This window comes from Sebastes umbrosus, chromosome 23, assembly GCF_015220745.1.
Source record: "Sebastes umbrosus isolate fSebUmb1 chromosome 23, fSebUmb1.pri, whole genome shotgun sequence".
Classification (NCBI taxonomy): domain Eukaryota; kingdom Metazoa; phylum Chordata; class Actinopteri; order Perciformes; family Sebastidae; genus Sebastes; species Sebastes umbrosus.
The window spans coordinates 15,218,567-15,242,520 of NC_051291.1; the positions used below are offsets into that span (position 1 = coordinate 15,218,567).

A 23,954-nucleotide genomic window follows, 5' to 3' on the forward strand; every position below is an offset into this window, starting at 1 on the left:
AAAATACGTTGACATGATATTGTTTTTTTCTTTCACTTTCACAAATATATTTTTACTTCGGGAGCCTTGTATACAGTCATAGTTATTGCATTGTTTTTGCATATCTTGTGGGATGCAGGATGCCACCCACTCATACCATTTACTGCAACACAACAACTTCATTCTAACCTATATGGAACATAAAAACTGCAATGCTGCTCCGCGCCACACGGGGGCACCACAGGCCTCTGAATCTCTCTCTCATCCAGCATTAGAAACCAAAGAGCCTTTAAACAGACACAACAAATACGCCCGGTTTGGCACTTCTGATACACAGGGTTACTCTACACGGGTGTCTATAAGTGGACATTTATTAGGAACACAAGCGTGACCTATGTTCTTTTATCCTCAAAGCTGCAGGTGATGCTGAACATTTATGAGTGTGACTATTGAGAATTCATCTTAAGGCTGTGATAACTGATTGTGGAAATCTCCCCATCCTATTTCTAACGTAGTCAAGTCTATGAATGGTTCTGAGTTGGATAATTGTCATTGTCATTGTCATTCATTTCATGGTTTCATATCAAAACTGCCTTGAGAGCGTAACATTCACAGATGCTGCTATACTGGCTGATAGAATGGTTGGTAGAAAGCAGACAAACTCGCCACCCGATTTGGTTATCAGGCCATTAAATTAGCGTTATCAGTCGCTGTAAGCACCATAGATGTGGGTCAGTAGGGGCCTACTACGCCTACTACGTTGTAAAAGTGAAAGTGAAACTTAAAAGCAACGCGTTTTAACACGTAAAACTGAATGAAACGTTGCCTTTTGAACACAAACAAAAACTTCTTTATGTTTAGGCAACAAAACCACTTAGTTAAGTTTAGGGAAAAACATAGTGTTTTGGCTTAAAATAACTACGTTTCAAAAGTGGAAGTGAAACTTAACACTTGGTTTCACATTGGATGCAAACTCCGGTCGTCTCGCTGTGTTTTTTGTTTTCATCCATCACCTGCTGTCTAAACTACAGCGCCTGACTTCCGCTTCTGCTCCTGTCATAATTACTACAGTTGCTAGAGGTCGCTGTCTTCTTCTGTTATACCTTCTTACTGTGATCTACCATGTGAATAGATGATAAAACCTACTAGTAGGTGTAGTAGGCCCCTATTGACCCACATCTATGGTGCTCATAGCGACCAATAACACCTATTGAATAGCTTGATAACAGTCAAATCGGCTGAACTCGATGGCTCTTCTGTAGCAGCTTGGATACAAAAACTACTACTTTACAATTCAGGTGCCTGCTGGTTACATTTATTATTGAGGATTTAGACCCAACAGACATTAGGTTGATCAAGTAAATCAGCCTAAATAACCAGGAGGAGAACTCATTATGTCTTTTAAATTCAGGGTTAAATCAACTTTACCAGGGATGATCCAACAAAGTGGAGAAACAAAAAAAACAAAGCACAAACTTTAAGGTTAAAACTCTGAATCCACTCATTAATATGCTCGACCAGAACCTACATCTGCTTTTCCTAACGTTTAGACTTCGTTTGACTAAAATAAAAGCAGCTTATACTGAAACTGATGTGAGCCACTAGCCGCAAAGTAGTCTGTTAGCTTATGGTACCGAGTTATTTCAATACGATGAGGTGCTTTTAGAATTAACTGAAAGAAAGGAATAAATGCTGAAGATGTTTTATGAGGCCAAAGGAGGAAAAGGAAAAGAAAAAACAGACTAAATGTCAGGGAGGGTATTCCTTTGACAACACAGACTTCTTCGGGGTTTGCAGTATGATCCGTAACCACAAAACAACAATATAGCACTGCCACTAAAAAACAACATTCACATTTAGTTTGCATAATAATGTCAGAAGTCTGTTACTGGCACAGGATGCAGTGTATGGCAGTGTGTTCATGCATACCCTTCCCTGCCACCAACCTGCTCTGCTTAACACAAAGGAAAATGACAGCTCAGCAGTTCATGGTAAAGTAAAGTGGAAACTAATGGCTAGAAGTTGACATGTGATAGAGTCTCTGAGTGGGAGTTCAATGTCTTTTAAAGTGAGATTTTTAGAGATTAAAAAATCGATTGCAACATATTTGGATTTTCTTTAGAGCTAATAAGAGAGTTTATGTTTTTAATGCTCTAACCCCGAACATAAAATTGACTTTCTTATGAAATCTGGTTGCAGATGCAGACTTCACATCTGGATTGTGGCTAACACAAGTTGTTACATGTCATTTTTAGACAGCTGACTTGAATCATCTCAGTTTTAAATACTATAAAGTTGTTTTAATAAATGTGACAATTGGCACCGAGGATGTGATACTGACGTTAGGAATGTTTTTTTTGTTTTTTTTGGAGAAGATAGCAATAGCATGGTGAGACCTGTGCCCTGTGTAATGTACTGAAGTCCATAACTGGCTATGGCATCCTGTGGTCATACAGTACTTTATGTCAAGAGAATCCAAAACTATAATAGAGAAAGTGTCAGTGAAAAGTTGTCAGCATGCTACCTAAAAAGCCTTTTAGAAGAAAATGAAAAGACAAAACCAGGAGATCATTTTTCAGGACAGTTTTCTGATCTATATCCAATGATTTATCACGTAAAACCAAACAATTATCACATCCTATCAATTGACAGTAAATTACCTGTCTGTAGTATATTTTTTACCAGTAAATGATATTACAGACAGGGAGCTGTTTTTTACTTCTAATAATGATGATAAATCATAATGTTGTGTGATATATGAGCAGACCTCAGACAAGAGAGATGTGATTCAGAAGTCTTGCAGCATCTGTACACCAGCCCTAATAGTTCATTTGGAGTTGAAACTACGATTAAGATGATGATTATGGTGTGTTACAGCCGAGCGATCAGGGCGTCACCCCCCATCCCCGCAGTTCATTCATGTGGCAGTGTGAATTTGGTGCTTCTACCGTTCGGAGCAACCATCCACCGTAAAGAAGAAAAGCAGCAATCGCCCCCCAAAAAAAGGCTTGTTCCCTTCTGGCCAAGCTGCAACGCCGAAACTCATCACCGAATGTAAACCGTCACTCTGACCTCGCTGGAGACCTAATTACGCCTAATTAACCTCTAAACAGAGAAAGAAAAGAAAAAGTTATGCGATGACTAGTTTTTCAAAGATAAAGAGTGGCTTCAGACTCTGCAGCTTGGCTAAAAAGTAAAAACCGTGCTAAAGAAATCACAAAGCTTTGGAAGCATGCCTGTCCATGGTAACCCTGTGTTAAGGAGGCCCATTGTCACACACTCACACACACACACACACATCCTCACACACACGATACCATACTTGTAATGCTACCTTAATTTACCGTCTAGGCTTAAAATAAGCTTTTTAGAATACATAAGTAACCACTCGGACACACACAGGCACGCACACACACACACATCCTCACACACATTTTTTTCTCTTCTGGGAAAAATAAATAAATAAATAGATACAATCTGTAAAAGGTGCATACTGATAAGAGAGAAAGACCCCCCTCTTAGATACACACGCTATCTCACACGCATTCGCCCATACATACGTCCTGTACTAAAACGCAGACACCCCCGCACGCACAAATATAGTTATACACTCGCACGCAAACACTACGCCCTGCTTCGATACTTAAAACCTCTTAAAATTCTCCTAAAATAAACCGAGCAAAAAATACATTTATAAGACCAGCACCCCGATTGTGCAAACAAATCAAGGATAAATTAAACCGATAACATCATGAATATAAAACAAAAAATAGTCATGGCTAGCCAGTTTTGCACAATATTGAACTGTTAAATACATAGTGGGCGTGGTCTGTAGAGAGAGAGAGAGAGAGTGTGTGGCAGCGAATCCAATAGGATTCCACGCTGAGAGGAAGAGGAGGGTCTCGGAGAAGGAAGTGAGGTTTTGATTGACGGACAGATCCTCTGTAGATCCATGCCCAGAGTCTGTTCTCTTTTCAATCGGTCACTCCCGTTTCTCTCCTCCACCCTCCGTCTCTGTCGCCCTGTTCGACACACTCGCCTCCCGAGTGGCTGGAAAAAAAAAAGCAAAAAACCCAGCGATGGAGGAGGAGGAGGAGGAGGAGGGATGGCGGAGTAACCAAAGAGGAGGGGAGGAAGGAGAGAGGGAGGAGTGAGGAACGGCGAGGTATGAGGCAGAAAAAGGGGGGCACGCTGTCTCTGCTTAGCCACCAAAATGCTCCTCCCATTTCCTGTTTTGGGGCAGGAAGTGGGCGTGGCCAAACGAGGAAAAGCGGGCGGAGGAGGCGAAGCCAGATCGAGGTGACGGACGAGGTGAGTTTTGTCTCTCGCTGCGGACCAGCGGATAAAAGAGCTGGCTCGCTTCCTGTTGGCCAGAGAGTGTCTCTCTCTGCCCGTGGCCCCCTTACAGAAGCCCTGTTGTGGCTGTTGGTCCATCCCTCAAATCCTTCCCCCCCCTTTGGCTGAGGGTGGTGTGTCACCTTAATCCCACCCCCAGGCTGGCAGGGCTGTGCTCCAAGGTTCCTTTAGCTTTGGAAGAGGAAGAGAAATGAGATTTCAAACAGGGTTTTCCTCGCCCCCGTTTACTCAATACAGCGCTTCATCATCAGTGGACCAAGACGGAGGAGTTGACCTTTGACCTCAAGGCGGGTGCGGTCAGATTTAAATCCTTAGCTGACCCCCCCTCCCACGAGCTGGTCTGCCGTCCCCTACCTGGCTTCATGGCGGCCAGACAAACAACAATAACACAACACCGAAGTAGGCGTAGGAAATGAAAACAATAAACACACTATGTCGACTAAGCAGGAAGCCCATAAAAGGACTTCCTTACTTCTGTTGTTTCCTTTCCACCTTTCCTTCATCCCTACTTTCCCCCTCGTCTCTACTTTTCTGCTCTTCACACTTTGAGGACATGATAAAACTGTGAGGCACTTTAGAGACACACTCAGACACACACTCACGCACACGTACAAATAGAGAAAATCATAGACCACACACACACACACTTACACACACACACACACACACACACACACATACATACAAGCACGCACTCAGATAGTATAGAGTATAGTGTTGACTACAAACACCAACAGAGTGTGTTTACGGTTGCGTCACTGGCCGCCATTGTCCAGCGCGGTTTACGTCTGGCAGAGAGGCAGACAGTGTGTGTGTGTGTGTGAGAGGGGCGGGGACAGACAGAGCCAGCTGCGGCGCCGTTACCCAGCACTGACAAGCGTCAGTCTCTGATGATGTCAGAGGGGCCAGTTGGCCAATCGAACCCGTCAATTCCGACTCCTACAAACTCGTCACGCACTCCATATCCTCGTCCTCCAACAGCCCGCTGTTCCTCTGCCGCGCTCCTCCAATCACGACCGAGCTTCTTCGTTGCCCCTCCTCCTCCTCCTCCTCCTCCTCCGTCCCTGCCGCCTCTTCCTCCTCCTCTTCTCGTCCCCTCGTCCCCGCTAGCAGCTCCTGCCGCTCCTCCACCGAGGACGGCTCGTGGACGGAGCCTCTGCTTCCCCCGGCTTCTTCCCCGCCCTCGCTGACCGCTCGGTCCCTGTGCGTTGCTGCTGCTGCTGCTGCTGTGTGGAAGGGGAGGAGGTTGCCGTTGGGGCTGTGCTGGGAGGTGGAGGAGGTGCTGGATGTGGCGTTCGCTGCGGTGTTGCCGTTGAGGATGTTGTTGGCGGCGTGCTCCATCTCCTCGATGGTCATGTCGCACGCGTCGGCCAACTCGGCTTTGGTCACCTCGATGAACGACGGATCCTGGGCGAAATGACCCAAACCCTCTGATATTAGCACCTGGGGCGGGGAGTGGGTAAGAAGGGAACGGGCGGAGAGGCAGGGAGGATGATGGGGAAAAATGAGGGGATGGAATGGAGGGAGCGGGAGAGAAAAGTAAATTTTAATGTAGTAGGAAGAATTACCACGTCGCGATTGTATTCCTCCGCCAACCAGTCAAGTTGCAGTTTGCACGTCTGCCTCAAAAATGTCATCACTTCATCATTTTATCCTGTTAGACATTTGTGTGAAATTATCATAATTAGCTTATGAATTCTTGAGTTATGGTCATAAACGTGTTTTGTGAGGTCACAGTGACCACCGAATTCTTATCAGTTCATCCTTGATTCCAAGTGGATGTTTCTGCCAAATTTGAAGAAATTCCCTCAAGGCGTTCCTGAGATATCGCTTTCACGAGAATGAGACAGATGTGAGGTCACAGTGACCTTTGACCACTGAAATCTCATCACTTCATCCTAGAATCACGGTGAACGTTTGTGCCAAATGTGAAGAAATTCCCTCCAGGTGTTCCTGAAATATCGCGTTAACGAGAATGGGTCGTACGTATGTACAGACGGACAAACAAAAAACATAATGCCCTCTGGACACGACTGTCGCCGGCGTGGAGGCATAAAAAGATGGAACGGTTACGGCTGCAACTAATGATTATTTTCATTATCGATTTAATCTGCAGATTATTTTCTAGATTAATCGTTTAGTGGAAAATGCAATGGCAATTTTCTGAACCCAAAAGTGATGTTAACAAATTGCTTGTTATAGATTAAATTAAATACTAAAGCAGTGTCTATTGCGACCCCTTCATCACAGGCATCAGAATTCGGATCTCTAAGACCTCTCAGATTGTCTCATTTGATTACATTTTTGAGGCCCAAAGAGGCAAAATTTCACAAAATTGGAGATAAGAATTCAAACTGTATCGCAGAACATATCGCAAATCCCTCAAATGTATCCTGTGACCCCACTGGAGACGTGGGGACAATTGAGGATTGTTTGAGCTCCAGTTGAATGTGTAACCTTGTCCAACCTGCACACAAACACACAATACACACACACACACTCACCGCCTCCACCAGACTGCCTGCGCTGCCGTGACACAGTGAGCTGGAGTCTTTTCCCAGTAGCGAGGGCACTGTGAGCGACACCGGCCGTGGTGGTCTCTGATTGGACACTGACACGCTGGGGGTGGGGCTAGGACTGGGCCCCCGGCTGTTCCCGTTACTGTCGCTGTACCTAGGGGCAATAAATAATGTATTATTATTACGTCTCCTACAGTATCATCATAAATGCTACTTGGACAGTTGTACTGCGACTTGTAACAGTTCTCTTCGAGGTACTTAATCTCACCAGGGCCCACAGTTGACAGAGGGCAAGCTGGTATTGAGCTTTTCATGGGAGTTGGAGCCTTCTAGCCTCAGAGAGGGCACCCGCTGGTAGAAGGCATCACTGCCATGGGCTACACAAACAAAGACAGGACAAGCAACCATTAGGAGAACAAAGCTGTACAACATGACAAGTACAATATGCACTTCAAAATTCACTCTTCTGGATTCAGTGACCTGTTTTTTTTCCCTCATTAAATAAAAGTATAACTTTGCTTGCAGAGGAAATTAAATGCAACATTTTTTGCCAGTGCTTGACAAGCAGCTTTTTGGCCTCTGATGTGTGCACAGGATGCAGCGGTATACCTGTGGGACTTGCTGGAGGCGTGGAGCACAGCCGGCTGAAGAGGGTCGGTGAGTGACTCCTTCTCAGCAGAGGACTCAACCCCGCGACAGCCAGAGCCTGGAGGAAGGCAGAGCAGAAGGGACGGCGTTAGAGAGGAGCATTATGTCTGCAGGGAGCTCACATGATGTATTTACAACTTGTTTATGTGCATCCAAAATGTGAGTTTATTTCGTGGGGATTCTTCTACCTGATGATGTACAAGGTGTAGCGGTACAGACGTCTTCTGGGAGACGTCTGGCCTCGACTGTCTTCTGAGACACTCCAGATGGAAGGACGATCTCCGCCCTGTAACACACACACACAGGACAAATATGCAAACCAAGGTTATAATAGTTTCGAATTTTCAATTATTTTTTTTAATTTTATTTTAGTTTCGACTTTTTGATTTCATTTTAGGTTAGTTTTCGGAGAGCGTTTGCTAGTTTTAATTTAGTGTCAGTTTCTCAGAAAAGTTTGAGTTTTATGCATTTAGTTTTAGTTTTTATATATTTAGTTTCAGTTTGTTTTTGTTAGGAACAGCTATAATGTCTCATAAGTATGTCACTACATATACATGCAAAATACATGGTTGGAGAACTGTGTAGGAATGGCCATAATGTTTAGTCTTTGTGCTATTTTAGTGTCCGATGTGAAGCAATTGCGACATAGCACCATCTCCTGGAACGTCACGCCCGTTCAGTTCCTGTGGATCAATGTCACGAAAGTTGACGGAAGTTCATGCCGTCTCCTTTTTTTCGGTAGTGATATATTATAGCTAAAAAACTAAAACTGAAATCAATTTTTGTTCATTTTTAAATTAGTTTAAAAATTAGTTTAAAAAAGTTTTAATTTAGTTTTTCTTAAAGGATTTAGTGTTTTTATTTAGTTTCAGTTACAAAAAATATTTTTCACTGCATATTTTAGTTTATTATATTAACTCTAATGCAAACACACAGCATGTAAAAATCAGTAAAATATAGAAAAAAATGGGCATTGTATTCTAGTATGTAGACTAGTTGTACCAATACTTTTTAACATTTCTTAGGAAAGATGTTTTATATGTGCATGTCTACTCACCCAGAGTAGTGGGGCAGAGGAAGACTCTCCTGGGAGACTGCCACCCTCCTCCTCCTCCTCCTCCTCCTCCTCTTCTGTCTTCTACATCCTCTCCTTCCTCCATGGGAGTCAACTGCTTACACGCTTCATCATGATACACCAGCCTAATGAGCGCACACAGACACACAAAAGAGTGAGAGTGATGAAAGGCACACCCTCAAAAACAATACAATTTAAAGATGAAAAATGATGTGTTTCAGCAGTACATGTCAGAGGAGAGCGAGTGGTCGTCGTCGTGGTACTCCCTCTCGTCGCCGTAGCTCTCGTCGTACGTCTCCTCCGTCGACCCCTCGCCTCTTCGGATGATTGGCAGACGGCTGTCGCTTGAGTCCGAGCTACCCACAAACAAGCAAGCACACGACCGAAAAAAAAACAAACAAAATGAACGGACCACAGATGGGAAACAGGTACACAAATAGGCAGACAGATGTAAACAGAAACACACGGAAAAAAAGGAAGCAGCTGATTAGCAAAAAACTCAGAGAGGAGCTCAGGAGGAGAGATTGAGAAACCCACTGAGGCATGTAGGGAAAGGGAAGAAGAAGGAGAAGAAGAAAAAGAAGCTAGAGGAGAAGGAGGAGAAGCAGGTGGGAACTATTTTGTTAAAGCAAAACGGTAAAAAAGCATCAAAAGCAACATCTGGAATATGAAAAACTGATAGCACGACTGAGGGGCAGACACCTTTAAAAAGCAAAGAGTAGGACGGACAAGATAACGGCTCGGAGACCAGTATTTTAATGTAGGGCTGCTGGGAAATTTAACTTTTTATGCTGTTCTCATCATTTAAAGTGAAGGCCAATAAAGTCCTGGAATCAGATGCTATCTTTTCTACTCATCTCTTATTAAGAAGTGGACGCAATGTCGACATTAACCTGGATACAATAATATTAGCAGAAAACACAAGAAAGTCTTAATTCTGAAATCTTGGCTGTGTGGGTTTTTTTCTTTTCTTCTGAGAGACAAGCTTAATCTGAACTTAATCTGAATGAAGTTGTATTCTCTTTGTATCCCAAAGATGTCTTGTCACCCTATCTGTCCACATCTGTTTCATACTCCAGACTTAAGCTTTAAGGAGACATCCTGACATCTGAAGTTTAATCTTTTCTTCTTCACCAGATAGTCTGCTTAAGCGATATGACGACATGTCAACTCCCTAAAAAAAACATCTGTTTCAAATAAAAACCAAGAGTCATGACAAACTGCTCAGTTTGCAGTTAGCAGTTCCCATTATTTTTTAATGACGAACACCCACAAATAGAAATAACTTCTCCTCAGAACTGCCTGGTGAAAAAAAAAACTGAATCAAATTTCTAAATGTCAAGATGTTCCTTTTAATCCAAAGCTATTTAAGCTGCTCCACAGCAAAACTCTGGGTTAGAACGGCATTTCATTAAAAACCTGACTAAAAGCTGTTTCACACCAAGCATGGATTTTCATCTGAAAAATTCACACGGAAATTTAAAAAGATTGATTTTGTGGGTTCTTATGAATGTTTGCACCCCTGTGGAACATTTGTACAGGGGACGGACCTCGATTTTAGCGGATTTCTGCCTGCGGGAATATATGTTTGACCAATGAAATCCTTTGTTCAAGGTGATGTCATACCTCCAGGTATAGCTCTGCTGCCAAAGTCTTATCAATTTGGTTTCTCAAAATCCAATATTGTACAAGAAACACAGCAACGACTACCTCAACAACCAAATAAAGGACAATATATGGCTTGAGATCGCCCAGCAGCTGGGATACAAGGTTTTCGTTGTGTGGAGTGGACATGGGAACTATATGAAATACGAAACTGGACCACAGTAACGCGAATAATTCGTACCGAACCTGTTGTGTATAGTTGTCATGCGGAAAATTTGCATGCAGATTTTCCGTAATCCTGCACCGCATTTTCGCATCTCACTGTTATAGTCAGAGGAAGACTGTTATTCATTTTGCACTAAGGTTCTAAATTAAATGAGAAAATACTTTTCACTTTTCATTTGTCAAGTATTTAATTCACACAGGAGTATGTGATTATTTTATATAGACTATTTATTTATTGAATTACCAGAAAACACGCTAGAAGATTTTGGCCATATTGCCCAGCGCTACCCTGATGCTAAATCAAGCAAATCCAAAGATATAGTGCATCGGAAAGCTTATACTTCACCTCTAATGGAGCACTTAATTCTAGATCATTTATGGTTTCTACACAGTAAAAGTAAATGAGTTTAACTCTCCTCTCTAATAACTATGACCGAGCTGACCTTCTAGTATCAAAACATTTTGTAAACAAAAATAGAAGTGTAAAGCCCTGCTAGAAAAACCTGGAAACTGCAATGTTTCTTCAGGAAGAAAATGAATGACCAACATGTTAACAATTTTGCTGTTCTAATTGGCTTCCCAATAATAAAGCTTAACATATAAAGTTTGTCCTGAGGGTGCGGAGAGGTCATAGGGGTCATTAAAATCAAACGGATGTTTTAAATTATGTCATTTCTTGAGTGTAACACTGAAAAAATGAGCTTATGATGTGTCTAAAATGGAAGATGCTCATCCTCTGGGGAGCATGTATGTATTCAGTGGATATCATGGTCTTTTGGTGCTAAATAAAATGTGAGGGAGTCACCAAAACGATGAGGAATCATCTTCAGGGGACCGTGAATATCCAGAGCAAAGTTCATAGCACATTAAGAGCAGAACATAGGACACAAAGCAGACATTGTGTCTAACCCAGACCTGCCATACAATAGCAGAGAAGAGCAGCAATAAGAGCCTTCGATAGGAAAGGTTTGGCCACGTTGCACCAAACAGTCCATATCCATGGCTTTTGGTAGCAGATCTTATAGTAGCAGCATAAGAGCCTGGCTTTTGCTGTAGCAACTAAAGCATTATGTGCATAGCAAGTCTGTCTATAGCACTCTCACAGCGATGCCATTTTTATGTAGCATTATGAAACCTTTTTGCACGCAGTTAAGGGGGACTAACACAACACACACACACACACACACTTTTTCTCTCTCTGTCCCCTGGCAACATACCGCATGAGGGTGTCATAAAAACACGTCCTGCTTGCCACCAGAGACAGAAGACAGAGGAAAGAGAAGGGGGAAGGAAAAAGAAAGTGAAGGGAAATAGAAGAAACCATTTATGTCCTGTACTGTAAAGTCATGTAAATATCTGTGATGATGGTCAGGAAATGAAAAAGACAGACTAATAACTCAAGAGCACATAGAATAAGAAAGGAAAAAAAAAAAAACATCACTTCAATAAAAGAAAAACATGTTAAGAAGGCAGATGTGACCTGCTGTCCGGCCTGCACTCACCTCTTTGGAGGAAAGCACCACGCGGATCTCGGCAGCAGGATGGGGGTGAGCGGCTGTCCCGTGTGCCCGTCCACAGTGCTTATGGTCGGGCTTGGGAATCGACTGATGCCCTGGGGCGCCACCCCGACCATGCCCGTGTTGTTGGCGTTGTTGATGTTGGCGTTGGAGCCCGATGAAGAGTAAGAGGAAGGGGTGAAAGTGGTCGAGTCCATGAGCTTCTCGTGGGATGGGCTCTCGCCCTCGCAGGGGGAGCCCTTCTGGCTGATGTGCAAGGGACGCTGGGTAGTGAAGGACTGCGGGAAGGAAGCGCGGCCGTCGCTCTGGTTGTAGTAGTTGACGTGGTTGCTGAACAACCCACCCGTACGCTGTGTGGGAGAGGAGAGGAGAGAGAGAGAGTAAAGGAAAGATGACAAAGAAGATGAGAATTGTGGAAAAAAGACAGGGAACGTCTTTATATCTTACTACACTCAAACACTCAGTCAGAAGTACTCCTCAGAAGTCACATTCACCGCTATAGCAGCAACAGAACTTTACCCAGCCAAGATGGAAATGCAAAGCAAAGGCCTTGTTTGCAGGGAGTTCCACAATTAGAAAAGTTATTTTTAATAGATGAAATCTTCGACAATGGAGCAGAATGATTATGAGACTGAATGAATCAGGCATTAAGTCTTGGGCTAAAATCTCCATAATGCTCGATAACAGCTAGGTGTCAAAGGAGGGGAGTGAATCTATTTCTAATTAAGATAAATTGTGTTGCTCAAAACTATTTAATGGCGCTTTCTCAAGCCAACATTCAGTCCGTTCTAATCGAACACTGGTGCAGTTTGTTTGGGTGTTGTGAACGCAGTAATTATACTCTGGTACTGTTTTCAAGCAAACCAAAATGCAGGCTGCCTGTGTGGGCATTTGCTAAGATGGACACAGGTAAACGACAGGTTAACATGAGTAGGAGAGGACGGACCCGGACTTCTGCAGAAGTCCAATGTTTACCTGACATCAGGGCCGAAGAGAACATACAGGATATGATGAATAAAGTCCACAAAAATAGTGACTTTTATAAAGTCATTGGAGATAAACTGGAGAAGGGATTTGTGTCAAAGTGAAAAAAACTCGACAGCATCAAAGTCCCCGATTCCCTGTATAGAAATGGCAGCTCTCGAGACGAAAAAGATAAATTTGCTACTTCGTACACCTCCCTCAGCAACTTATTTTTGAAAATTTGATCCGCTTTATTTTATGCACTGTAAAAACCGAACCAGACTAAATAGAAAATATGAATTTCACTCTGATTCAGACTAGCCAAACGGACTACGGCTTGCGAAAGCGCCCTAAAACTACTTACTGTTTATATTTCAGTCCATCCGTGTCACATGTTGTACGTTAAAGTAACAAAATATAGCAGTAAACAAAACAAACAGCATGAATGTGGCAATGATATTGACAATGGAGGCTGATAACTCAGCATAACTCACCCTTGAGCGACGAAGTGTAAGTATGTAGTTTCAGAGGCTTACAATAACAGCGCTCAACTGTTTAATGACATTTTGTTGTGTGGTTTAGTTTTTGTTTGGTGAAATAATGTTATGTTGTTCATATTTTGGATGGATGTTTTCTCCAAAATGCATACGACCAATTATTAAAATGTATCTGCAGTGGTTGGTAGCCAAGCTATGTGGTGGAGAATGAGGCTTTTTAAATGTCTTTTTGAACCTCTGAGCACATGCAAGCATGTCTGTGTATGTGCATGGAGCGATAATAAGGCTTCAAGCTGGACGCCGATCATCTCTCTCTCTCTCGTTCTCGCTCTCTCTCTCTGGAGATTGAGTGAGGGTGTGTGTATCCGACCTTTACCCTGAAGATATCATCCTCGGATGCAGCCGACACCGGCTCCTTCAGGCCTTTATCCAGCTCCTCCTCCACGGTCAGGTCTCCGGAGATGGCCCTCCGAATCTCTGGACCGATGTCATGCAATGTCCGCAGGCCCGCCTACACACACAGACCAAACACACTCAAGTGCTGCACTTTCATGGAATAACACATTGACCGACATGTTTATTTTAGCGGTCAAAACCCTGAAACAAGGGCATCTGTAACTTGCACAAAACTTTTATTTCTTTTCTTTATATACAACTTTATGATCAAGGGTAAACAAAACCTCTTGTGTGTTTGTGTACCTGCAGAGAAAGGGCAGTTTTGGGGGCCACCTTGGCCACCAGCCCTTGTTCTTTCCTCTTCTTAAACTTGCGGAAATATTCCTGGATGAGGAAGGTGGCGTAGAACTTCCCGACTGTTACCTCGTCATCTGCAAGAAATAAAAATATTCCAATTAAAACAGTTTAATGCTTAAAATAATGCCTCAAAGTATTTTTTCAGATAAGTAGTTTCAAGTGATGCTGCAGAGGTTTTTGGTTAAAGTAATAACTGCAGAGTATATATATATACCTCCAGCAGGGGGCACTACTTGATCCAAGAGCTTCATGCTGGTTCTCTTCCAGATCTTCTTCACTATCGATCTCAGTTCCTCATTGGCCTGCTCCAGATTACCTGCACACACATGGACAGTATACAAACCGTCAGTAGGCAATTTGAGGTGGGATGAGGGAGGACGAGGGGGGATGCCATCTCCCTTATTAGCAAAATTACCAAAATGCATCCCCCTTGTTAACCTGCCATCAACCCCTCTCTCCGTCCCCTGATAGCAAGAGTTAGAATCCATGGCCCCGATGACCACAGCTCTGAAATATTAGTAGCTTAACTGTGCTGTGTATTGATGAATTCATGGCGCTGTCCGTGGTGCTGAAGTAGCGGGCGGATTTGTAATTGAGACTTTTTCTCTGAGTCCCGCTCTTCTGTCAGTTAGTTTTGTGTTGGATCTATAATATTCTCTAAACTGTATAGCTAAGGGGGGGGGTGGTATTAAAGAATTCAGAACCAAAAGAGTTGTTCAAGAGGCTGTTCGCTAGTCGCGGGTGAAAGGGTGTTAAAAATGTCATCAACTGCACACCGCAAGGTTTAAAAGTTGTATTTTCACAGTTGCACACTACATTACTACACAGCCTGTACATTGTGAAAGCCTCAACACAAGTGCGTCTGTATTTCTATCTATGGGATAGTATATTGTTTGTGTTTTTAACACTGGAATCTAAAGGCCCAGACACACCAACCCGACATCAAGGAACTAGCGGCGACGAAGGCCACCAGTTGTGTTGTCTCACGTCGCCCTAGTCTTGGTGAAAAAGTTGCACTTCAACACACCGCAAAGACTACAGCCAACGGCCAACTACCACGTACGTTCTACACTGGCGTGAGAGGAAATAACTCTCCACACCAGCAGGCGGTGATAGTTTGTATTTGGCAGCTTGCTTCCCTCACATCCGTTTCTCTTCTCGTGCACTGATTCGTTTAAGCTGTCAGAGTGATTTCCGCCGATTCAACACGCTGAGTCGACCGAAAAAACTCCAACACGGGCAGACTAGAGCCGACGTTGTGGGACAAACCGAAAGAAACTAGGCTGACGTCAGCTTGGTGTGTCAGGGTCTTTAAGGATTCCCAGGATTCCTGTGTGCCAGGAGTGTTGTGATACTGTATTTTGGGATTAGGAGTGTATAAATCTTGATCCCAACTGCTCCAGGCGAGCTCGTCAGTGGCCATTAGATCAGACTGGGGTTGTACTGGGAAGCTTCCAGGTTTGAATTTGTGTAACTATGTAACTTTACTGATTAAATAAAGGTAAAAAAAGGAAGAAAACACTGGGACTTGGCAAGGTGGTAATACATTTAATTCCCATCTAATGCCGCCATTGTGCATGTGTGTGCCTATACAACTGCAACTAGAGTGGTTATTCATGTGTAGTCTGTTACCGTCTGTCTTGATCCTGAGTGCAGTTCTGACCAGAGCAAACAGCGTGGCGTTGAACATCACCGTCCCGTCGCTGTTCAGAGGCATGTTCATCGACACCAGACGCTACATGAGATAGAAACGTTTTGTATGATCATGCAAAAAAACAGGTACATTTCCTGTGCAAACTGTCAGCTGCCAGCATCTATTGGCAGCTGCCAGTTTGTTGAGAATGAGCAGACAGTGGTTTGACACTATGGTCACTATTAATGTTCCTCTAGAGAGACGTCGATGTCTAAATATCTCAAATATTTTCTCTGCACGATATGTTGTCAATGTGCCATTTGAGTCACTGTGGGAGGTGTTATGAGCTGTCTATATGTCATCACATTGATATCACAAAGACACATTTTCTGTATATTTATCACGCCTGGTAAATAGAGTGGTTTTTAATTCTGCACCAAAATACTAGCAGAATGAATTCGGAATACTTGAATTTAAAAAGCCTGATCAAATATCTTGTACTATATAGCCTTCACACCATGTTCGGGCATTTGCGGGACCGTCTGTGTGTGTGTGTGTGTGTATGTTTTACCTTGCAGGCCACCCTGTGTGGACAGAGCTTTCCAAAGCCGAGGGGAGGCTGAATTCTCCGCAGCAGAGTCACCACATCCAAGTGCTTTATCCTCCCCCTGGAAAACAGCATAGAGACGTCACATTAGAGTCGATCTCTACACACGACCTCTGACCTCTGCAAGATGAATGATGAATTAATTTCTCTGCAAACTTACTTAGCTTCTGGGTCATATTCAGCCCAGATCCTCTTGAATTCGTCAAGATGATGCGGCCCCAGGATCGACCAATCACGCGTCAGGTAGTCAAAGTTGTCCATGATGACGGCCACAAACAGGTTGATGATCTGGAGAGGAATCAGGAATCAGTCAGAAACTACACTAACAAAATATAAGCGATTACAGATTAAGAGGTGGGCGATATATCAAATATACTTGTTGTATATTGGACTTGTTCTACATGGGATGACAATATCGCGAATATGGAGTACAAATATTAATTGTCACGTCACTTTTTTAAGCCACCGGCATGAGACTCGCTTTGGCGTTTCACTTCTCCTGTGGCTCTCTCCATCTCAGACACACGTGTGGCGTATGAGCATGGATGTGTGTATGGGGTGTGTGTTTTTGTAAGTAAGTAAGTAAGTAAAGCTTTATTTATATAGCACCTTTTAAAAACACACCGTTACAAAGTGCTTCACACTCAAATGAAACATCAAACACTGGTGAAAACAAGGAAAAGTTACAATATGAAACACAGAAACAATGAGAAACAGATCAAACAAAAACAGACAAACACACATGTGGATGAGGCCTATAGAAAGGCTTGCCTATAAAGATGGGTTTTTAGAAGCCGCTTAAAACAGTCCAGAGATTCAGCAGCTCTAATAGATATGGGGAGGTGATTCCAGAGAATTGGGGCTAAGACAGAAAAGGCCCGATCACCTTTTGTTTTGCAGTTTGAGCGGGGGATGGATAAAAGGCCGAGATTAGAGGATCGAAGTGTTCGACAGGTCGAATATGGAACAAGGAGATCAGAAATGTAACTGGGGGCGAGGTCATGCAGTGCCTTAAATGTAATTAGCAAGATCTTGAAGTTGATTCTGAATTTTACAGGGAGCCAATGGAGGGATGCCAGAACAGGGGTGATGTGAGACCGACGGCTAGTTCTGGTTAATAACTTGGCCGCTGCATTTTAAACCAGCGATTAGTAGGCGATTTAAAGCAGATTGACTGAGGCAGGTGTAGAGGGAATTACAATAGTCTAGACGGGAGATTATGAAAGTGTGAATTAATATTTCAAGATCCGTGAAGGACAAGATGCAGGTGTTGTATCTGGAGGAAAGCAGGGAACTAAGAAAGAGCCTAAAGAGAGCGGAAGAAGTGCCAAAGTGAATTTATACGTGTTGAGGTTGGAAAAGGTGATGGAAGGTGCCAGCCTCCACTTCAAAAAAAGACAATCAAACTAGCCCCCCATGTTGTTTTGTGTGGTACATGTATATACTAGGCATGACTGTAAGTGCGTGTAAGAACTGGCCTCAAAATAAAAGCGACCGAAAACTGACTTCAAAATACAAGTGATCTTCTGGGGAATGTAATTCAATTTCACATAAATTCAAGCCCTATTACAGATTTCAAATTATAACTTATAAAATCATGCAGTGAATCACTCTAAAATCTAACGAATGTAAGATTTTATGTAAAACGTAACTTTAAAAGTTATCTTTTAAAGGAATAGCTCAACAATTTTGGGAAATGTGCTTATTCGCCTGCTTGCCAAGAGTTAGATGAGAAGATCAATACAACTTTCATGTCCGTACGAAAAATACGAAGCTACAGCCAGGAGCTTAAGTTAGCACAGGACTGGAAAGCAGCTGTCCTGGCTCTGTCCACAGGTAAAAAAAGAAATAATCAGCCTGCTAGCAGGTCTAAAGCTCTCTAATTATCATGTTACACAGTGACAAAAACACTCCAGGAAGTCAAAGAAACAGTCTACGAAATAAAACCACAACATGTCATTTTTACACTTAGTTTTTTTGTCCAGTCTTTGAGCTAAGCTAATAACATTTTTCCTTTTCTGTAATTGTCCATTTTTCCACCTTCCCTAACTGTAACTGATCATGTGTGATTTGTGTAATCTAATCAAATACTGTCTTTCAATCTGTTTAGAAGAGGAACATTAAAAATCTAAGGTCAAATCCCAACGTCCACACTCACAGACTCACGGACTTTGAGGCGCGTTCCCGCAAAGTCCGTGAGGGGTTTAGGGCTGTCCAGCTGTCAAATTGTTAAGTGCATTAGGGCTCTCTCACAGACATTTTAACCCACAATTCATAGCTTTGTGATGTTAAAAAGGCATTTAAAAAAGGTAAACAATTATGGGTATTCAGCCTGCCATATTAGATTTACAGAGAATAACAAAACAAAATCAGAGGAATGCAAGCGCAGGCTATATTACAACCATTTCTTTTAGTTTTGCTCAATGATGCTGTTTTGACAAAAAAACTAGTAAATTGATTATTTGAAAATGACCTCTCTTCCGGTAAGGGGAGCGCATGGGAGACGCTCAAATCATGCAGTAAAATGCGTAACATAAAAACCCATGTCGCTGCAAAGTGCTGTCCCATTTATATTTATACCATTTCAAGCCCTTGCAGCCTCTCAACCATTGACGTCAGTAAAGTCCCTGAGGGTTCAGGGCTTAAAGCCTTAGGGAGGGGGGACATTGGAATTGGACCTTAATCTTTCTCTTTTTCCTTGCACTCACCAGAAAGGCACAGAGCATGTAGAAGCTGACAAAGTAAATGATTGCAAACTGGCTGCCGCAGTCCTCGTGGGCCAAGTTGTTCTCGTTGGTCGATCCTTTCTCGCACGGACGGTTGGGCGAGCACGCCAGCATGATCTCCTGCCACGCCTCACCTGTTGCACATCTGATAGATAGACATGCATGCACACACACACACATAGCCACACGAATATGCACACACGTTGACGCAGATATGCATGCGACGATACGATACGGGTACATTAAGAGGTACACATACATGCATAGATGTGTACATGTGCGTTTATGCATTAACCCACACATACAGACGCGTGGATGTGTGCACGTATGCATACAAGCATATAGAAACACACACACACACACACGCACATTGATACAAACACAGAGAAAGAGGCAGACACATAAACACATATGCATAAGTGTTAGTGTGAACACCATAAAGAGCAAAAAATACATCTTGATACACTGAATTTACAAAGTAACAGCAAAGAAATGTTATTTCATATTTGCTTCTGTTGAGCTGTAGATTAAGACCTTGTCCAAACTACGACTGTCTTCCATTCTGAATACTTCAGAGCTTTCTAACTCAGCAGTTGCCGTTTTGCCAGGTGATCACATTTGTTGGGCTTTTGCTATTATTTATCAAGCTTTGCACACAGCAGTATGAAGTATCCAAGTATGCTGTCTCTCTGAATGGAAGCCCATTGCTATGATTTATTCCATGAAGGGGTCAGTACATAGAATATGAAGGAATAGAAAAGATGTTTTTTATGATTTTATGGCCAAATGCTTACAAAAATAATAGAATGGCTGCCAAACCATAACATAGTTTATCAAATCTGATCTATCCTTTCAGTTTCTGTGGTTTTTGTCCCCTGCATGGAATCTTACCCTCAACGCAGAGGTTTCTGAGACTGGATCCAGGCACTTTAAAGGTGCAGTGTGTAGGATTTGGCGGCATCTAGCGGTAAGAATGCAGATTTCAACCCAACTGAAATTTCTCCCGTGTGCCAAGCGTGTAGGAGAACTACGGTGGCCGACGCAAAAAACATAAAAACGTGAATGACCCTATCTAGAGCCAGTGTTTGGTTTGTCCATTCTGGGCTACTGTAGAAACATGGCATCCGGCTACCACTGAAAACACAGATGTATAAATAGAGTTTGGATGCTGTTAAAGCTGTAAAAGTAACTGGAGAGTCTACGTCAGAGCTTTGGTGATATTTTGGGGATCACTGCTACATATTTACAATTAGAACTTTTTAACTCTTGGCACGGTGGCAGTGACATGGTCTCATTGTACAAACTGACAAAACAATATCCCAATTTGGCTCTTGTGCAGAGTCAAGTCACAAAGTCGGGCAGAATTTACAGCTTGACATTTACAGATATCCTGGCATTTTCATTAAACTGCTGCTGTCATAAAATGTCAGTGGAAAACTAGAAAATAATCTGCTTTTCAGAGTGAATGGAAGATAGAAAAATATAGGAGATAACAAAGGAAAAAGAAAAGTTATTGTTGTTGATGTAACATTACAAGAATTAATGATGGAGAAGAGCAGATGTTGACTTTGAAACAATAGACAAAAGGGTAGATGTTAAGAGAAGTGGGAAGATGAGGAAGGAAAAAGGTACAAGAGATGAGGAGTGTAGTCATCTTCCTCACCTGAACAGCAGCAGCACTGCCTGAGGGAACGTCTGGAAATTGTTGTTCCTGTTGATCTGCGTGTGGTCCCGCAGCGCTATCTTACCAAACATCTGCACAGGAGGGGAAGGAAGTAGTCACAGCACACAGGATATGACGTCAGCATTGACAGGAGGAAGTGATCGCTCTCTCATAATTAGAGGCCGCTGTCCCTCTCATCATCATCAGTGATACATACAACTCAACAGGAAGGACAGACAGAAAAAGAAAGAGGAGAGACTAGCAACAGCTAGAAAAGGAAGAGAGGTGGAGGAGAGAGGGACGACGTGACCGAAACAGGAACTCTGGATGACAAGACTCCAGGAGGACAGACACAGGATGGAGGCCAGCTGGAGGAAGAGAGGAGAAAACACAACAGAAGGGAGGGAAACAATGTGACGAGACCACAGCTTACCTGCATGCCGATGACAGCGTATATGAAGAATAGCATCACTATAAGCAGAGCTACGTAGGGCAGAGCCTAAAGAGGAGAGACACACTTTAGTGACAAGTCGTCTAACAGTGTTATCCTGCACTGAGGCTGCAGTCCATTCACTTTCATTCAAATCTCCAAATCCAATTAGTCTAAAAACTGATTTAGGAAATTCTTGTTTAACACATATTTCTTTGTTTTTCAAATTGGCAGGTGCAGTATGATGTATCGGTATTTTTATGAAGTGAAAGTGAACTGATCGGCAGCCCCGTGTGGCACAGCACCAAAAACAATCCAGGACAAATCATCTGACATAGGAGTGAAAAAACCTCAGTAAAATACAAACTGCTCTCTGAATTTGGCCAGGAGACCAGTTCCCTGAACGTATTGTACATTAACCAAACATGACCAGAACAGGTGTATTCCTATATTCACACACCTGTGTGGAGGAACTGAGCTCCTGGCTAACATTACCCCTGTGACTGGGAAGACAGGGCCAAATCATGATGAATACATGAACAAGTAGTTTGATTATGTGTCAATATGTAATCAACTAACATATGAAATAAGGATAAAGATTTCAGTAAGCTAATTTGTGTTAAGTACAGTAATATATTCATGAGCACTGCTGGTTTTTAAATATGGGCCACATAGGACACGTGAGCAGCACGGCTTGGGTGCGTGTCAGCTGCGTCTATATTTTAGAGATTTGAGGTCTCGCCTATTTTTTCCACAGCAAAAATAGACAGTGAAAATGATCTTTTGACCGTACATTACTACAGTTTCGATGTCCATATCTGTAGAAAATGTCACAGACATGATAAAAGTTTTTTATCTATTTTTTAACTCACTTTTAACACTTCCTGTTTCTGTTTCAAAATAAAATCCCTCAAGTGTTTTTTTTTTCTGTGGATAGAATTGCTTAATTTTTTAACACAAGGCTTTAATTCTGAAATAATTTGCAGGACAGTGTTGTAGAAAATGCAGTGACTTGCACAGTTTATCGGCTTCAAATCGTGGATTATTATTATTATTATTTACAAATGATCACACGTTTCTTAACTTTTTCTGTTTAAAATAAATATAAATAATATTTATAATAAAGTGAAATGGCCATTATGAAAGGCTATGTTGAAAGAAAGGACTGGTAAACACTGTTGGTGTGGACACCACAAATGTGAAAGATGCATCAGTTTTGTGCAGTTCATGCTGCTCGTGCGTCCTGTGTTAACACCATGAGTCTGGGTTTTGCTGCATCACCAATGTTTCGAATTTCAATGGCATGAAGTGGCCCGTCTCGACTGACACAAGAGAGAGAACAGGTTATTTTCATTTCCCCCATAACTCTCTATCAAATGATTTCATTTTTTGGTGGAGTGCTTCATTAAACTTATCTACTGCTTAACCCGCCTACAGGGTATGGTGAGCTTTCAGGGGTTAGTAGTAGGGTGAAGGGAGTAGTAGAAGAAGAAGAAGAAGAAGAAGAAGAGGAGAGATGAGTAGGAAAGAGAGGAAAATAGATTGCTGGTTAAGGTTCTTTGAGTTCCTGCCTGTTTTCCCTCCCTGCCTTCTGCAACAAGACTCCTAAACCTCCTCTCCGTTACCTCACACCATCCCTCTTTCTTTTACTCCTTCCCCATCTAGATTAAACTTTCCCACGCTAATGATTTCTTAAAAAAAATAGGAGATCAAGACGAGGAGGGAGGAGGCAAGGAAAGGAGAGGGGGCTTGTGAGACTCCACCAGGCTGGATTTACACAAGAGCAAGGATATTTTTAGCCCGATGTGACTCAGATCTGAAATTACAAGGTGATTTGCACAGTATTAATACCATCAAATGAGTCTATTCTGAGATTGTTGGCAAGTTTAGATCGCAAAATCTGTTATAAACTCCCTGCGGCGAAAAGTGAAATATAGTTAAAATAGCTCCAAAAAAAGGGCACCGATCTGGGTCACATTAGGGTTAAAGCCCCGCTTTCCACCTTTTCAGCCATTTCAGTCCTGTGTAAACCCAACCCCCCTGCTCTAGCATGTTGTGTCCGGTTCTCCCCTCACTTGGAAGGATTTGATGAAGGTCCACAGCAGGGTCCGAATCCCTTCCCCGCGAGACAGCAGCTTCACCAGCCTCATCACGCGGAACAGCCGGAAGAAGGTGATGGAGATCCTGGCGTTCTCTTCAGAGTTCTGCAGTCCCTTTTGGTGGGGTTTGGTGTTTTTTTAGAAGAAAAAAAACACAGGACGCATGGGGACACATGCAGATAGGTAAAGGGAGGGGAAACACACGCACACACGTACATGTACATACACACACACACACACACACACACACACACACACACACAGGTAAAGATGAACATACACACATGCACACGCAGACGTACGAGTAACATTCATATGCATATTCCCACCCACATATATATATACGTGGATGTAAATATGTATAGCACGCACCCACACACACACAAGCACACACACACATACACACTGAGTTAATAAATGGAAATCTGCGTCCTACAAAATCCCATCAAAACCAACTGACAAAAAGAGATCTGGGAGAGAATCGGGCAATCATGCTTATTTTTTCTGGCTTCATGGAAAAATCACTTGGCAACAAAGAGATTCAAAAACAATCTATCGGCTTCCTAAATACACCTGCTTCAAACCTGTCTTTATAAAATCAACACACCCAACAAGAACAGTCTTTAAAAGGCACCTTTACTGAACCATCACAAGTTAAA

At 42.6% G+C, this 23,954-nt stretch overlaps 1 protein-coding gene across 3 annotated transcripts in view; it reads right to left on the bottom strand.

Moving 5' to 3' along the window:
* Positions 1-2,269: 2,269 nt before the first annotated feature.
* Positions 2,270-23,954, bottom strand: part of cacna1c (calcium channel, voltage-dependent, L type, alpha 1C subunit) — a 225,087-nt gene continuing 203,402 nt past the window's right edge. Inside the window, exons 34-52 of one of the 3 annotated variants that reach the window (XM_037760296.1) lie at positions 23,272-23,409; positions 21,200-21,265; positions 20,767-20,858; positions 19,086-19,248; positions 16,538-16,665; positions 16,342-16,438; positions 15,770-15,872; positions 14,352-14,453; positions 14,084-14,211; positions 13,761-13,895; positions 11,910-12,274; positions 11,625-11,651; positions 8,805-8,933; positions 8,560-8,702; positions 7,691-7,788; positions 7,464-7,560; positions 7,123-7,231; positions 6,840-7,008; positions 2,270-5,778 (exon numbers count right to left, since the gene is read on the bottom strand). In XM_037760296.1, coding sequence (XP_037616224.1) covers positions 5,275-5,778; positions 6,840-7,008; positions 7,123-7,231; positions 7,464-7,560; positions 7,691-7,788; positions 8,560-8,702; positions 8,805-8,933; positions 11,625-11,651; positions 11,910-12,274; positions 13,761-13,895; positions 14,084-14,211; positions 14,352-14,453; positions 15,770-15,872; positions 16,342-16,438; positions 16,538-16,665; positions 19,086-19,248; positions 20,767-20,858; positions 21,200-21,265; positions 23,272-23,409 — 2,793 coding nt within the window. In that variant the 3' untranslated portion in view covers positions 2,270-5,274. Of the gene's footprint in view, positions 5,779-6,839; positions 7,009-7,122; positions 7,232-7,463; positions 7,561-7,690; positions 7,789-8,559; positions 8,703-8,804; positions 8,934-11,624; positions 11,652-11,909; positions 12,275-13,754; positions 13,896-14,083; positions 14,212-14,351; positions 14,454-15,769; positions 15,873-16,341; positions 16,439-16,537; positions 16,666-19,085; positions 19,249-20,766; positions 20,859-21,199; positions 21,266-23,271; positions 23,410-23,954 lie in introns of all 3 variants that reach the window. The other 2 variants (XM_037760297.1, XM_037760298.1) reach the window with 2 other exon arrangements.